This window comes from Carcharodon carcharias, chromosome 16 (assembly GCF_017639515.1).
Source record: "Carcharodon carcharias isolate sCarCar2 chromosome 16, sCarCar2.pri, whole genome shotgun sequence".
NCBI classification, from domain to species: domain Eukaryota; kingdom Metazoa; phylum Chordata; class Chondrichthyes; order Lamniformes; family Lamnidae; genus Carcharodon; species Carcharodon carcharias.
In genome coordinates this window covers 58,557,862-58,574,280 of record NC_054482.1, presented here as the reverse complement: position 1 = coordinate 58,574,280, position 16,419 = coordinate 58,557,862, and the positions used below count along the sequence as shown (strand labels likewise).

At 43.3% G+C, this 16,419-nt stretch overlaps 1 protein-coding gene across 1 annotated transcript in view; it reads right to left on the bottom strand.

Moving 5' to 3' along the window:
• si:ch211-198n5.11 (methylcrotonoyl-coenzyme A carboxylase 2) overlaps window positions 1-16,419 on the bottom strand; it is a 70,415-nt gene that overhangs the window by 40,300 nt on the left and 13,696 nt on the right. Inside the window, exons 4-7 of the mRNA XM_041208503.1 lie at window positions 15,217-15,395; window positions 7,808-7,888; window positions 6,742-6,920; window positions 3,158-3,350 (exon numbers count right to left, since the gene is read on the bottom strand). Of these exons, the coding sequence (XP_041064437.1) occupies window positions 3,158-3,350; window positions 6,742-6,920; window positions 7,808-7,888; window positions 15,217-15,395 (632 nt within the window). The remainder of the gene's footprint in view (window positions 1-3,157; window positions 3,351-6,741; window positions 6,921-7,807; window positions 7,889-15,216; window positions 15,396-16,419) is intronic.

Sequence of the window (16,419 nt, the reverse complement as noted above, 5' to 3'; positions counted from 1 at the left end):
CATTCCTACCTCTAGCAATCTGAGAAAAACATTTCAAAAGAGTTTTTTCACTTTTTTGTATTTGGCAGCCAATTATATAGGTGAATTTATATACCAAATATTCTATTTGCTTTTGTAAATATTTCCCGACATTATCTAGAAACTGAAGGTAATGACACCAAAACTCGTAGTTTCCCTCCTCAGTTTTCCTGTACCAATTCAATCCCTCACTCCAACACTCCTCAACCTGCCTGCTACTGCATACTCACTTTTAGTCAGCTCTACACATTTGAAAGGATTTTCCATCTGCCTCATCCTTGTACCTAAATTGATGATTAAACTAACTTTCTCCATAAGTATTTTGTTTTCCTTCCAGCTGTACATTACAAGATTAGGACTGTAAGCTGACTGACTGTAACATCGTCCATGGTGTAGGTGAGTTCAGTCCAGGTAGGTTCAGCAATAGAGTTAAAGCCCTGGGATTCTGTGCATAAGTTTAAGTTTGAGCATTATGCAGAAGCTGCTATTCTCATTGGGGTCTGTTTGCATTTTGGTTAGAAGCAAAATATTACCACCCGCTTTAGGTTCCTTAATGTGTAATAATGTCCCAAATTTTCCGACATGAGGAGAGGCCTCTGACTCAAATGTCATTGATACGTGTCGGGGCCCTGAGGAAGTCCTGACATGGGCACATCCATGGTACTTATGCAGGAAGTTCCAGGAATGTTCACTCCTCCCCTTCCGCCCCCCGAAGCAATGTTCACCTAATCCCGCCCATCCCAGCAATGTTCACCCACCAACCTCCCCACCCCAGCAATGTATGCCCTCCTCTCCTGGCAATGCTCACCTCTTTCCTGGCAACATTCAGCCCCCATTCCAGCAACGTTCACCACCCCTACCAGGCAATGATCAACATCTCCCCTCCCCAGGCAATGTTCACCCACCTTCGTACAGTATTCATGTTCACCTCCAGCTCCCTGACAGTGCTCACCTCCTCCCCCACAGACAGTATTCATCCCCTCCTGCATCCCCTTTCCTGACTCATATTCCAGAATCACTGACTCCTGTCCAGTCAATGTCAGAACATTCAGCATTGTCGGGGATTTGGGTATGGGTTTTGAACAGTCAAGGGGTGACGGGAGGCGAACACCTGTCAGAGGAGAAGGGGGTGATGAACACTGTTGTGCGGATGAAGCATGGGTTTGGGCATTGTCGGGGGTGGGGTGCGGGATGTTAGCACAATCAGTGGGGGGAGGTTGTGCAGTTCTGGGGTTGACAGCTCCACTCAAACAAGTAAGTTAATGGACTAAAGACAGACATTAAGGGGCATGTCTTCAGTTCATGGTGAGAAGATGGTGTGGCTGCTCTGGAATTATGCTTGACAATTGAATGCTCAACTCTGCTCGCCCCTGCATCCCTGTTGGAGCCGGCATCCTAAAGTGCAAAACCTCTAGCACAAAATGGTAAGTGGGCAGATCAAATTGCGGTGAGCATCAGACATACTCTCCCCGGCACTGTTCAGAAGATCTGGGCCATTATGTCTAGAAATAGAAACAGTCAACATGGAAGAACACTAAATGACATAAGACATGTACATAGGTAGAGTAAAAACGTTTCTTGCTTTTTTACTCTAATGTATGGTAAGAATCTCCACTCAACTTGCTTAACATTAACGGTTGACCAAAGAAACAGGACTTATGCAGTAAAAGAGTGTCAATGACTACAGCAAGTCTATGACTACATCAAGCAATGTAGAAGCAGCCTATCTCCCCAGGAAGCCTGGTTGCCAGTTAGCTATGCTCAGTAATCAACTGATTCAAATCCGCTATTGCTACTCAAAGTCCTGCTCCTCAACTCTTAGGTGCAATGGGGGACGAGTCACTTGTTGAAGGTGAGCAAGAAGAATGGATGCCAGACATGATATAGGTAGGACATGGACTCGTACCCCCTTGTCACAGTTTCTTGAACATAAGCCTCACTACCTGTCTGCAAACACGATGATGAGCAAAAGGATATTAAAATGATGAAATCAGTTTGTCTTCCAGTCACTACAAAAACAGCATAAATGTAAACAGGTTGCTTCTGATTGTTCCCTCTGAATGTGAACTGCTGGTAACCATGATTAATGAGTATATCCTACATTGCAGCAGTGACTGCACATCTCAAAAGGTACTTCATTGGCTGCAAGTGCTTCGGGATCGCTTGAGGTTTTAAAAGGCAATTTACAAATGCAAGTCACTTTTCTCTTCCCTTTGCTTGTCTTTCTTTACTACCTTGCTCCCCCCCCAACCCCCCACCTGTTGTGGTAAAAATGAAGCAACTGGTTTTTCTCCAGTTGTGAAGAAGCAACAAATGAGAGAAGATAGTATTAAGGTTAATCTTAATTCTTTCAAACAGGTTGATTATTAAAGTGATCCCTCATAGGAAGGCTTTGCAACTCACCCTATTGATACTGTTTTTCTGCGTATATTTCCAGTTTATTTTTAAAATCCATAAGTCAAGTGAAGGCAACAGCTAGAGAAAGTGATGAACTGCGCTCATTTGCAGTGAAGACATTATTGGAATTTTTAAAAAAAAAAATCCAAACACCAAACAATTAATTTATCTTATTGTACAGTTTTCCCAAGCTGATAGAAGGTCTTTTTGTTATCTCCTCTCTCCCCTCCTAAAGTTGGTGATTCCTGCTAAGTTACTTTTTTAGACAATGGTAGCCTTTTTGAGTAAAAGACAACTTTTACAGTGTTATCCCATTGCTCCTCCATTTTTCAGGGATTTCTGCCGCTCTCTTGCTGAAGTTACAACTGGACAAACCTTATGGAAATCCTCTCTCATGTCAACAGGCTACTTCACTGCAGAGAAGATTGCTATCATGCCCAATTCTGTTCCACCAGCCATCTGCACACATACTTTTCATCAGCAGGTCACTAAATAATATTCAGGAGCAGGAACGTAAGCTGATTTTTCCACTTCCTAGCCCAAGGCCAATTGAAATGTTCCAATTGCTAATCCAGCCTAGTACAATTACCTTCATAACAGGATTCTCTGGTGCTTATGTCTCAGCAGACATTATGTAGTGCAGTATAGCTGTGATAGAAGGGGGAGACACTTCCCTCTTCCACTGAGTTTCGAAGACTTATGTGACTAAGCAATTGGAGGTTACAGGTATTTTAAAACTAACCAGTTTGATATTTAAGGTATGCGCATAATCCTTTGGGGCAAGACCATTCAGTTCTTCAGCTGCGTAGAGAGGCTCTTCAAAGTCAGTTATCTTGTGTGGTGAAAGATCAAAGTTTAAAGTGGCTATGATATTCCTGACACATTCATACGCTTCTTCCTCCGTAGCTGCAAAATGATCAATGCATCCGCTAACCCTGAAAAACAGAAAAATCAGCAGACTTAAAATATGCTATTTAAAAATCAGAATGTCAGGGGTGGGGGGGAAAGAGAATACTTGAATCCAAAGTACCTGCACTGCAAAGGGTGGATGGAGAGGCAGTGAGGTAGGAGTAGATTGTAAAATAAATTTCTTCACCATGTCACAAAAATTTCCATTTTGTGAGTTGAAAGATGAAAAAAATTGTAAGCCACTTACTGAGTACTACTCCATTTTTTTTATACAGTACACTTATGCTTCGTCCTTTAAAAGTTTAAACAAGAACAGAGAAAATGCTGAAAAAACCGAGAAAGCATGTCTTGCATTCTTAGAAGTGACTTTGAATGAATGGGAAGGAGGTACAAAAAAATAAACACATGGTGTTATGTAGTATATACTATTTCCAGCCCAATAGGGCCCTGTCAGTGTTTGTGTTCCATATGCACTTTGCCCACCCTTCCACGCCCAACTCCATCAACATATCCTTTTTATTCCTTCCTTCCTCAAATGTTTATCTAGCTTCGCCTTAAATGCATCTATATTAGTCACCGCTAATACTCCTTGTAGTGGCAAGTTCCACATTCTAAACATTCACTGGGTAAAAATGTTTCCCCTGAATTCTCTTTTGAGTTAATTGGTGACTATCTTACATATATGGGCCTGAATCACCGTTGGATTGCCACTTCGCTCCTACTTTTCTCCACCATGCTGGAGCTTTGCATTTCTGGCCGGGACTTCCGATCCTGGCTTCTCCAGAAATGCAGAGCATACAGTTCCTCAAAGAGCTTCACTGTAGCACTGGCGCATTGGGGGAAGACATGCCTGGTCCCCTTCTTACGGCACGAGCTGCCTTATTCTGTCAAATGTCCCAAAGCTTTTTGAAAAGCTACAGAGAAGGTTAATGTGTAGGGGTAGAGTGGGTAAGGGTGTAGGGGGTGAGGTACGTGGGCAGTGGGGAAGTTGGCAGCTGGGTAAGGTGGGAGCTGGGTAGCATGGTAGGTGGGTAGGGTGGAAAAGTAGCAGGTGGCTAGGTTGGCAGTATTGCATGTGGATAGGGCAGCAAGTGGGCAGGGTGGCAGCTGGGTGAGGTAGTAGATGAATAAGGTGGTGGGTGGGTAAGGTTGCAATAGGTTGAGTCGAGAAGGATTGTCAGGTCGGGGGCTAGTCAGGTCAGATCGGGGGGGAAATCAGCTGGGGGGGGGGTAGTCAGGTCAGGTTTGGGGCTAGTCAGGTCGGATAGGAGGGAGCGGGGTTAGGTGTTGGGGGCTAGTCAGCTTAGGTTGGAGGGTTGAGTAAGGTGGTGGGGGCTAGTCATGTCGGGTTGGCGTGACGGGGAGTCGATGGTTGGGTTGAGTCAGGTCAGAGGGGGATATCGGGGAAGGAAGTTAGAGGAGGGGAGTCTGGTGGTGGGGGCTAGACAGGTCAGTTTGGTGGGGGCGTGGTTGTGGTGGGATCAAGTTGGGGTCAGTTTGTGATTGGGGGGGGTCAGTTCTGCAGTTACCCAGGTGTTAGACTAGAATTTTTCTGTCTAACAATTCCTAGGTAACTATAAAGGTAAGTAAGTCGGAACTGTCTGATGCCTCCGATTCTAACTCAGAGTTGGAGACGTTTATCAGAGGGTCCCAGGGAGCAGGGGAACTGCCCATTGGAAGTTCAAACTTCTCAGGCAATGCCCTTGGAGTCAGTATGTCAGGACTTCCATGGGGTCCCGTTGCGCATCTTCTGGGTTACGTGTGGTCTCTGACTATCCGGAGATTTGAAGATCTGGGCCATGATCCCTAGTTCTGATCTCTCTCACAAGTGGAAACATCTCTACTTCTTTCTTTTAACTTCTACTCTCTATTTTCTGGTTTTGTAGCCAGCTTGCTATCCATTCTGCTACTTGTCCCCACCACCATGTGTTCTGACCTTAGTTGTCATGAGTCTACTGTGTGGTACCTTACTGAAAGCTTTTTGAAAATCCAAATGTGTGCAACATCATACTTATCCGCCCTTTGTGTTATTTCGTCAAAGAATTCGGTAAGGTTGGTCAAACATGACCTTCCTTTTTAAAATATATTCTGACTATTTGTTATTATATTTTCAGTTTCTATTATATCTTTGAGTAAGGGTTTCAATATTTTTCCTAACACCAACATTTTTATTTTTAAAATTATTTATTTATTTTTATTCATTGTTTTATCCCCTTTTTAACCCATTCTCAATCCTTTATTCCCCACCACCACCTCCTTCTCCCACCCCACCCCTACAAGGGTCATCATCCGTCACTTGTTCATGTTGTTCTTTTCAGAGTGCTTACCCTTGTTCTGTTTATATCACATTCTGCTTTCTTACCTTTACCATTATCAGCACCTTTTCTAGCCCTTGCCACTACCATTAGCACTTACTTTGCCTTTTCGTTCATGACATCTTTGTCAATCTCTCCTTTGCCCCCACATATCACTGGCCTTCTATCCAGCTTCACCTGCTCCACCCCACCCGTAAACAGTATAAATTTCATCACATTTCTACTTCTCTTTAGCTCTGAAGAAGGGTTATACGGACTCAAAATGTCAACTCTGTTTCTCTCTCCACAGATGCTGCTAGACCTGCTGAGTTTTTCCAGCATTTTCTGTTTTTGTTATGAGTTTAGGTCTAACCTGCTCAACTTTTCCTCATAAGGCAACTCCTTCAACAGCCTAGTGAACCTTCTCTGAACTGCTTCCAATACAAGTATATCTATCCCTCTTTAAGACCAAAACTACACACTGGCCTCTAGGTGTGTCCTGCCCTGTACAGCTGCAGGAAGACTTCCCTACTTTCAAACTCCATTCCCCTTGCAATAAAGGCCAACTTTCCATTTGTCTTCCTAATTACTTGCTCTACGTGCATGCTAACTTTTTGTGATTTGTGTACAAGGACATCCAGATCCCTCTGTGCTGCAGCATTCTGCAGTCTCTCTCCATTTAAATAATATTCTGCTTTTCTACTCTTCCTGCTAAAGTGGGCAATCTCAAGTTTTTCTACATTATGCGCCATCTGCCATATTTTTGCCCATTTAAGATGGTGCTAAGGAGGAATTGGAAATCTCTTCCACGGAGAACACTGGAGGCTGGGTCATGGAATATATCCAAGGTTGAGTTAGATAGATTTTTGATTTATAAGGGGACAGGTAAGCTCGATGGGCTGAATAGCCTACAATTGCTCTTATTTCTTATGATCTTATGATTCTGACAAAAAACTAATATTTGGAAATTGGTGTATAGTAAACACTTGAATCAACAATTAGAGCTATCAAACCAAATCTTCAAGAATGCCTGCAGACTCAAATAATTATTCATTTTGGATGCCAATTAGAATAAATAATCTCATCCCATCCCATCGTGATAAAATACATTTCCAGTACTTACTTTGCATGTAGAGTTGCACCTCCCAGTTCTTCAGGGCTAACATTTTCCCCTGTTGCTGCTTTAACAAGTGGGGGTCCAGCAAGGAATATTGTCCCAATCCTGTCCACCATCACCGTTTCTTCTGCCATTGTTGGGATGTACGCCCCACCAGCTGTGCATGAACCACACACAACTGCCACCTATATGATACATTGAGACACTGAAATTTCAGCGCTGAGCTCAATGCATTCAGTAAACACCTAATACAGTAAATAATACTTCTCAGCTTTTCCCCTTTAATTTATTTTTTGAATGTTTTCTTCCATGATTCCCTGAAGAAACAGAGGGTAAAATTGATTTATGGTGTTAGTGATTTGGCAAAGCTACCACTAAAGTTATCATAGAATGGGAAGGAAAATTGAAGAGATTATAAAATGGGCTAGCAATTTGTTATCATCTGCTTTGCACAACTGCCAAGGACCAAGTTCATGCCAACAGTCTCAACTTTAACTCCCTCCAATCAGGAAGTGAAGGGTCAGGCAACAGGTTAAAATCTTGAAAATCTGTATCCTGGTCCGTTTTCGGTCACTGTAACATTAATCGCAGCGATTTAGCCCATCAACAACGTTCTTGTTAAAAGGAGCTGGAGGTGCCTATTTAATATACAAAAGTAGTTGCCTAAAGGTATCATCAGTACTGCAATGTAATATTAATATCAAGTCAGGGGAGCTATGCACTGCTTGCTGCTCGGCAGAAGATCCATGGTGGGAAAAGCCAATTGGCCAGAAGAGGCCATGGTAAGTATAAGAAATTTTCCTTCTGCTTAAACTTCTTTTAGACTATGAAGAGATGAAGTGCACAGCGTCCCCAGGTCCCTCAACGGGTGCTTGGGTTTGTCCAACTCCAGCCTCTGCCTAATTTCAAGGGATCCCCAAGCACCTATTTTAAAGTAAGCTTCCTGATACCTGATCTCAAAGGAACACCACTGCTGTCCTTCTGCCCCCACCAATCAATCAGCGATCCATAAATCATAGATCAGCAAGGGACCAACCTTCTGTAAAGAAGAACAGGGTGAAAAATCAGTTACCTGAGGGATGCCCAATGCAGACATCACCGCTTCATTGTAGAACATTCTACCTCCATGGTTCTTATCAGGAAATATCTCTCCCTGAAAGAGGCACAGGTACAATCTTTTGAGTATATACATGCTCCAACGCAGTTTGAATAAAATGTTATCACACTCTCAATGCATTATAAAGACACTCCAGAACAGTAGCAACCTAAAGGCTATTTGTCATCTGATTCAACTGTGGTCCCAGCAGGCATGCTGTTCTGGGCTTCACCCAGCTCTGGGGTATTGTTAAAATGGGATGGAAGGGGTATAAGGAACGGGCAGCACCTCGCACAACCAGGCTTGCTGCACTCTTTGGAGGGGCTCATCCTGTACTGGTCCTCATCTTCACCCAGTTCTCACCGGTGGCCCCAAGTAGCTGTTAGTATGCGACAGCGGCCACACGCCAGTAAAACGCTTTGATGGGTGGCCCAAACCAGATGATGATAGCCGTTGGGTTTCCTACTCTTGGTAACTTAGGAATTTGTCTACCCTGGCATGCAAAGACTGATTCTAGCAGATTGTGAGGATGAGACCAATCTAGGGTCGTTTTTCACTGGAATGGAGCAAAAGCAGAAATATTTAGTCTCCTGAGCAACTGAGCAGCCATTTCAGGACCACACTACTCACATCCCCTGTATAAGGAAGGGACTAGAAAAGGTGGATCTTGGAAATTTGGTCAGCTTCAGCATCGAGTTGGCTGGAAGGCAAGTTCTGTGAATCAAAGTGGATCCTGAGGAGGGGTAGGTAAGAACAGGTTGGCTTCTCCTGACACTGCAAAAATCTTAGAAAATCATGCATTTTTGGACCTCCCTTCAGTGGTCTCTTCAAGAGCCACTGGTTAAGCCTCGTCAATACCTGCAGAAAGTGAAATAGGATGCTTTTGCTCGCTCTGTCCATTCCTCCATGAAAACAGCAATCATGATCCTTATTTCCTTATTTGTATATTATACACTCCACTGTAGATTTTGGGTAAGATTGTTGAATGCCCGTTTAAAGGCCTGACTAAAACTTGAGTCAGGCAGGAAAATGTGTATAACAAGGCACCCATTAGATTTTCTTCTGCCAATCACCACATTGTCTGCTTCAGCTATCAGTCAGCAGACAGCAGCTGGTGGAGATACCACCAACACAATCAGGGTAACCTGAGAGAAGAACTGCTCTTGTTGGTAGAGAGCTGGCCAGGTACAATATTCAGGTCACTGCCATCAATGAGACTGGCCTACCTGAGGAGGGTTAGCTGAAAGAAACTGGGGCAGGTTACACATTCTTTTGGTGTGGCCATGGAAAAGAAGAATGCCATGAAGCTGGCAAAGGCTTTACTGTAATGAACCATCTCGTCAACAAGTTGACTTACCTTTCCAATGGTATTAGTGATCATCTAATGGTGCTTAAACGCCATGACAGCAGGCAAGCAATTCTCATTAGTGCGTTTGCCCTGCCATGGCCAACCCTGGTAAAGTCAAGGATAAATTCTATGAATACCTCCACTCCTTGACTGCTGTACCAAAATCAGACAAATTTATCATTCTTGGTGATTTCAACACAAGGGTAAGTGGCTTGGGAAAGGGCCAATGGGAAAAAAATTGGGCTGGTAGTTACAACAGCAACGGTCTCCTCTTGCTGATGATGTGTGCTGAGCATGAACTCTTAATCACTAACACAGTATTCTGCCTACCTAATCGCAACAAGATGCACCCCCCTATCCTACGCATTAACACCGAAGCGACTATGTCATCACTAGGCAGAAGGACAGGCAGGATGTGCATGTAACGAAAGCAATGTGCAGCACGGTTGGACTGACCACGATCTTATCATTTCAAAGCTAAACATCAAGATCCATCCCCCCAGAAGCCCCCAGGGCATGGAGATCCACAAGCATCTTAATGCCTCAAGGCTCGAAGCATTGAGGTGACCCAGAAGATACCAGGGATTACCTCAGTGACAAGTCAGCACTATGCAAGCACGATGTCTATTGAAACATATGCAGGACTGTCCAATGCAAGCTCAGAGAGATGCAAGACACTTGGCTGAATCAGAAAGCAGGTGAACTTCAGTCATATGCTGACCACAAAGACCGGAAGAGATTTGACAATGCCCTGAAATATGTCTACAGGCCCCAGTTTACTGGTTCACCACTGATCCACAGTGCCAACACTGCTCACAGAAAAATCCCAAATTCCAGATAGATGGGGCAGACAGCACTTTAACCCCATCCTTAATTGGCCTTCACCCATCAAGTAAGAAGTAATCAACAGGCTGCCACAGGTTGACATCAATTGTTCACTTGATGACCCTCCCAGGCTGTTAGAAACGACGAAAGTTATCAAACTTCTGACCAGCGGCAAAGCTTCAGCAGATGATGCTATCCCAGCTCAGGTCCACAAACCTGGAGTCCAATGCCTGGTCAAGAAGCTCACTGAACTCTGTCAGTCTTTGTGGGAGCAAGGAACCATCCAACAAAAATACAACCATGCCTCCATTGTCCACCTGTAGAAGTGGAAAGGGACTCATCAATCTTGTGGTAATCATTGAGGAATCTCCTCTCCATCACTGGCAAAATCTTCGCCAGAATCTTTTTGAAGCATTTATTGCAAGGTCTCAACCAGGATGTGCTCCCAAAGAGTCAGTGTGGTTTCAGAAAATATATAGGCCTGAATTCTTCAGTCATCAGGCACGCCTAGGCGTGGCAGGGAAATGGACCCCTCACTGCCATTTCATGCTGGCTGGCTAATTAACGGCCAGCCAGCGTGAAACGCGTGCTGAAAAGCTTAGTGCTACCGGGGTGGGGGGCGGGAATAGGGCGGGTGATGATGTCACCGCGGGCGCAGGTGAGCGCCACGAGAGAGCCCCCTGAAGGCAGACAGCAGCCTCAGGGAGCTGCAGACCTGCAAGTAATGAAATAAAGCTCTAAAACCTGCAAAAAAATGTCCATGCATCACAATCAAGCACCTGAAAGCATATCTCATAAAAATGCTGTCCCCAAATATTTATTTTTATTTTATTTTCTAACAGAGATTTCATCCCGTCCTTGGATAACGTTTCATGAAAAGTGTAAAGGTCGCCTGGCCAATTTGCCCATCCGCCAACTGCAAGGTTGAATGGGCCACAAAAAAAATCACAGAAAATTGTATCGTTAATGAGCTTAATTGTCGGCAGGCACGCTTCTGACTTCTGTGCGTGCCCGCCGAGCGAAATATCACACAAGTGCACGATGACGTTGGGATGCTTGTCCGATGTCATCTCACGCAATTTTACGCCTGATTGGGATGGGCGCAAGCCCGCCTGTGGTATGTAAAATTCTTCCCATGGTGTTTACAGTTAGATAGCTCCTGGGCAAATGACAAGAACAAACCATGGACCTCCACACCATGTTTGTAGACCTGACCAAGGTTTTTGATAGTCAGCCATGATGGCCTCCTGGAAGGTAATGGAGAAATTCATCCCAATGATTCAATAATTCCATGATGGCTAAATCGTGCATGTCCTAGATGATGGTGAGCTTTCTGACCCATTCTCAGTCACTAATGGAGTTGAGCAGGGCTGCGTGGTACCCCCAACCCTCTTCAACATGTTTTTCTCCACCATGTTCTTTGTTACCTTCCATGAACATTGAAATCTGAATTTTCAAATTTATTCTTTCATGGGATATGAGCATCGCCAACTAGGCCAACATTTATTGCCCATCCCTAATTGCCCTTGAGAAGGTGGTAGCGAGCAGCCTTCTTGATCCACTGCAGTCCATGTGTTGTAGATACATCCAGAGTGCTGTTAGGGAGGTAGTTCCAGGATTTTGACCCAGCAACAGTGAAGGACTGGCAATATAGTTCCATGACAGGTGGTGCGTGTCTTGGAGGTGATCTTGCAGGCGGTGATGTTCCCATCTGTCCTTCTTGGTGGTAGAGGTCGCAGGTTTGGAAAGTGCTGTTGAAGGAGCCTTGGTGAGATGCTGCAGTGCATCTTGTGGATGGTACACACTGCTGCCATTGTGCGTTGATGGTGGAGGAAGTGAACGTTTAACATGGTGAATGGGGTACCAATCAAGCAGACTTTGTCTTGGATGTTGTTATAGCTGCACTCATCCAGACGGGTGGAGAGTATTTCATCGTACTCCTGACTTGTGCCTTGTAGATGCTGGAAAGGCTTTGGGGCATCAGGAGATGACTTACTCACCACGGTATTCCTAGCCTGTGGCCGGCTCTTGTAGCCACAGTATTTATATAGCTGGTCCAGTTCAGTTTCTGGTCAATGGCAATTCTCAGGATGTTGATAGTGGGGCATTCAGCGATGGTAAAGCCAGTGAATGTTAAGGGGAGATGTTAAGGTTAGATTCTCTCTTGTTGGAGATGGTCATTGCCTGTCACTTGTGTGGCACAAATGTTACTTGCCCCTCATCAGCACAAGCCTTAATGCCGTCCAGGTCTTGCTGCATAAGGACACAGACTGCTTCAGTATCTGAGTCGTCGTGAATGGTGCTGAACAGTGTGCAATCATCAGAGAACATCTCCACTTCTGACTTTATGATGAAGGGAAGGATATTGCCATGTCAACAAGGCATGAGAAGAAATCAAAACTGTGTATATCAAAAGTTTGTTCTTTTTTGCTATTTTAAGATGGACTTATGCTGAACCACAAGATGGCTTCTATTGGCCATCTATTCTGGAAGCTTCCAACAGAGATTACAAGAATAAAAGAGTTCCACTCTCATCCCTGTGAAATCTCACACCTCATTGTAAGGCCATATTATAATCACAAAATGAGACGACTAACTAGGCAATAACAAAGACAGAAGCATTGAAACTCGTTATACCTGAGGAGGTGTTAACAGCCACCATTTTGCTCCTAAGGGAAATAATGGATTTTGGCCAGAAGCACAGAAACTGCTTGTAAGGCTACAATTAACTCATCAATGGGCCATAGCACATGACATGCTTCTAGCCTTTTGGATCATTTTAATATTACATTTCTAGCCTCACAGCTCACTCTGATGATTTAACACCAATTGGAAAGATCTCCAGCAGATCTCCTGGCTGACTAAGCAGCCAGCACCTCCTTTCAACTGCTTGAAGTCTGTTTGACTTTTAAAGTCGCTGAGCATCACCTGCCAAGCAGTCTAAGCATAGAAGCCCCATCATCATTAATTTTAAGGAATTTCAAATTGCTGTCTTCAACAGAACTAAATTCCATCATGAAGGAAACACCCTCTGGATTTTAACTTTATAGACTTTGGAAATCACCTGAATTAATAATCATTTTTGTGGTTCTTTGCTGTTGTCATCCATACTTGTAAAAACTCTCTCTTTTCTATCACCCTTACTGTATATGTATATGTGTACATGTGTGTGTGCGTATGTGTGAGGTTGCGAACATCCTCCCCCGCCTGGGTTTGAATGTGAAATAAACTAACCTTCTAAGTTAATCATGAAGAGAGTTTGCTGTGAGTGATTATTAAATTAGACCACACAAACTGAGGGTTTGGGAAAACATGTCACAGCCTACTTTAAAAATAATTCAAAAATGCTTCTACTTATAGACAGATTGTAACACCATAAAGAAGTTTGATTTGCCTCTCCTCTGTCCATAACATTATTGATGAAACAGCTGAAGATGGTTGGGCCTAATGCACTACCCTGAAGAACTCCTGCAGCGATGCTCTGAGACTGAGATGATTGATCTCCACAACCACAACCATCTTCCTTTGTGCTAGGTATGACTCCAACCAGTAGAGAGCTTTCCCGCAGATTTCCATTTATTCCAGTTTTGCTGGGATTCCTTGATGCCACTGTTGGTCAAATGCTTCCTTGATGTCAAGGGCAGTCAGTCTCACCTCACCTCCTGAGTTCAGCTCTTTTGTCCATGGATATCAAATGGACGGGAAGCTGCTCAATCTAAGATGACTCCGGGCTAAGACCAAGGTCTCATAGGGCATAATTCACAATTTCATGTTTGCCGATAACTGTGCACTAGCTGCCAGATCAGAGCTGGAGATGCAATGTAGCATTGACTTGTTCTCCAATGCATGTGACAATTTCGGCCTTACGATCAGCGCAAAGCAAAACGAAGTAATGTGCCAATCTGCTCCAGGAAAACCCTATCTCGAGTTTTCAGTCCATGACCTGAACCTGTCAGCAGCAGATACATTCATTTATCTCAGCAGCACACTCTCTAGCTATCTATATCGATGATGAGATATGCAAGAATTGCCAAAGCAAACGTAGCCTTCAGCAGACTTCAAACATCAGTCTGGGAACAAAAAGGAGTAAGTCTACCTATCAATCTGAAAGTCTTTAGAGCTACTATGCATGCAACACTTGGACTCTATATCAGTATCATGCCAAAAGCTCAACCACTTTCACTTGAGCTGCCTTCAGAAACTCCTGAATATCAGCTGGCAGGACAAATGCCAGACACTAAGGTGCTCACCTTAGCTGGCATGTCAAGCATCCACACCATATTGAGACAGTCACAACTGAGTTGGGCTAGTCATGTAGTCAGAATGCCTGACATTTGCTTACCAAAGCGAATCTGCAATGGACAGCTTGAGTCTGGAGTGCGCTCTCATGATGATCAAAGAAAGCACTACAATGATACACTGAAGGCTTTACTTAAGAGTTTTGATATTGACTTCGGGTTCTGGGAGAAGGTAGCCCAGGAAAGTGGCACCTGGCGCAACCAAATAAAAAAGGGTGTGGCCTCCTTCGAAATCAAGCACTTATTAGAGGCAGAGAGAAAATGCATGGAGAGGAAATCCCGAGCCAGTAGCTGCTAAAAAGACCTAATCATCTCAGGTATCTTGTCCTATTTGCAGCAGAATCTTCCAGGTTCAGATCAGCCATAGCAGTCACCTATGTATCCACAGAACGTTACCAAACATTCAGATGATGGACATGGTCATCTTTGCCTCAAAGGATGAACAACATTGCTAGAAATCAAGACGGTTCTCTTTTCTCATGCTACTATTGAGGAAAAGCAAGGGAATATCATTAGGAGCAGAGCTACTTCCACTAGCAAGTGTAAGTACTCTGCTCAGACTTGATGATCTGTAATTTTAATCAGTTCTGCAAGGGTACCTCTCCTCTGCAGAATGCACTCACATTTTCACCAACATTGACACTATGGTTAACTGTGGAGAATTGTCTGGTGTCCATTTGTCAACTGTCATTTGAGACTTGTGGATGCAGAATCACACCCTAGCACTCTATGGTGCAGTGACCTAAATCAAGAGACTGCAAACTGTCACAAAAAGGTAGTTCTTCAGAGTGCTTTACAAAGAACTAATAAGTATTTGGTGACTTCAGTAAAGTACATGAGGTATCATATTAATCTTATTACTGCCTTGTAAAGGTTCCTGACAATGTGCTATCCGTGAAGCGCACTACTATTACCTGAAGTGGTAAAAATGCTCCCCCACTATCCACCAAGTATATGCAAGGCAGTCCATTTTGAATTGCAATGTTCTGAGCTCTCAGCTGCTTCTTCACTGTAATTGGGTAAGCTGTCCCTCCTTTGATTGTTGCATCATTAGCAATGAATACGCACCAAACTCCATTGATTTTCCCTATTCCTAGATGAAGTAGATAGTGTAAAAATAACAAATAATACATAATTAGGTGGTGAGGTTAAATCACATTCATTATTCTAAATTATCCCCTAGATTAATTCTAAAATCAATTTGCAATAATTAGACCCTAACAAAGGGCTAAACAAAGAGAAAACAAAATTAGCCACACACCCAGAGCTGTTTGTTATTCAGTGACTCCAGTACAAATGCAAGTGTGTGAATGTGAATAAAGGTCTAATCTCTGCTGCCCACTATCAGGTTTACACAATGTGCAATATTCCCTTAGATGAGCTACCAGCTGCATTTACCATGAAACAGCACCTTCAGATCAGAAAATTGAGAAAAAAAAGTCCTCCAATTTATGTTCATGCTTGACCTCACTACTGCAGAGCTCAGAATTAAGAAAGTTCAGTTCAACAATCACAGTGAATGATTTTGTTACAATCATCGATCTTGTTTGTACATGTAGTACATGTCTTAGTAAAAGGGCACCACTTTTTGATTTGAGCTTCACAGACTAAACAGCAAGAAAATTTTTATTTTAAAGAGTGAAGCCTACTTATCGTTTCACACAGGGCACAACAGTTGCTCTCATGACGACTCTGATAGATATTGATTGTTCATAGCTCAGCAAGGACACTCAGGAGCTTCGCCTCTTTAAATTGCCAGACTTCGCACTTTGATCCCGGGAGCAGCTGTTATGTTAGTTCGGTCCAGCTCATTCACTTACTCAGTTCTTTTTTTCATGTGTTTCTGATGTTCAAGAATCTAAAATATTGCCTACAATCTACAATATTGTTTATTTTGTAAATGTCTGGTACTTGATCAAAACATATATCTTGTGCTGATATCGCCAATACTGAATGGTTTGTGGCTACACCAAACATTGCTGTTTTTTTAAATGTTTGTTGATCTGGTTTGAATTGTCTCAACCTTACTTTGACATGCAGATCTTCAAAATTCCATTTCATTTTCAGCATCGTAAAATAAATGCATTACTCTTATTATCTTTCACTAAATCTCTATC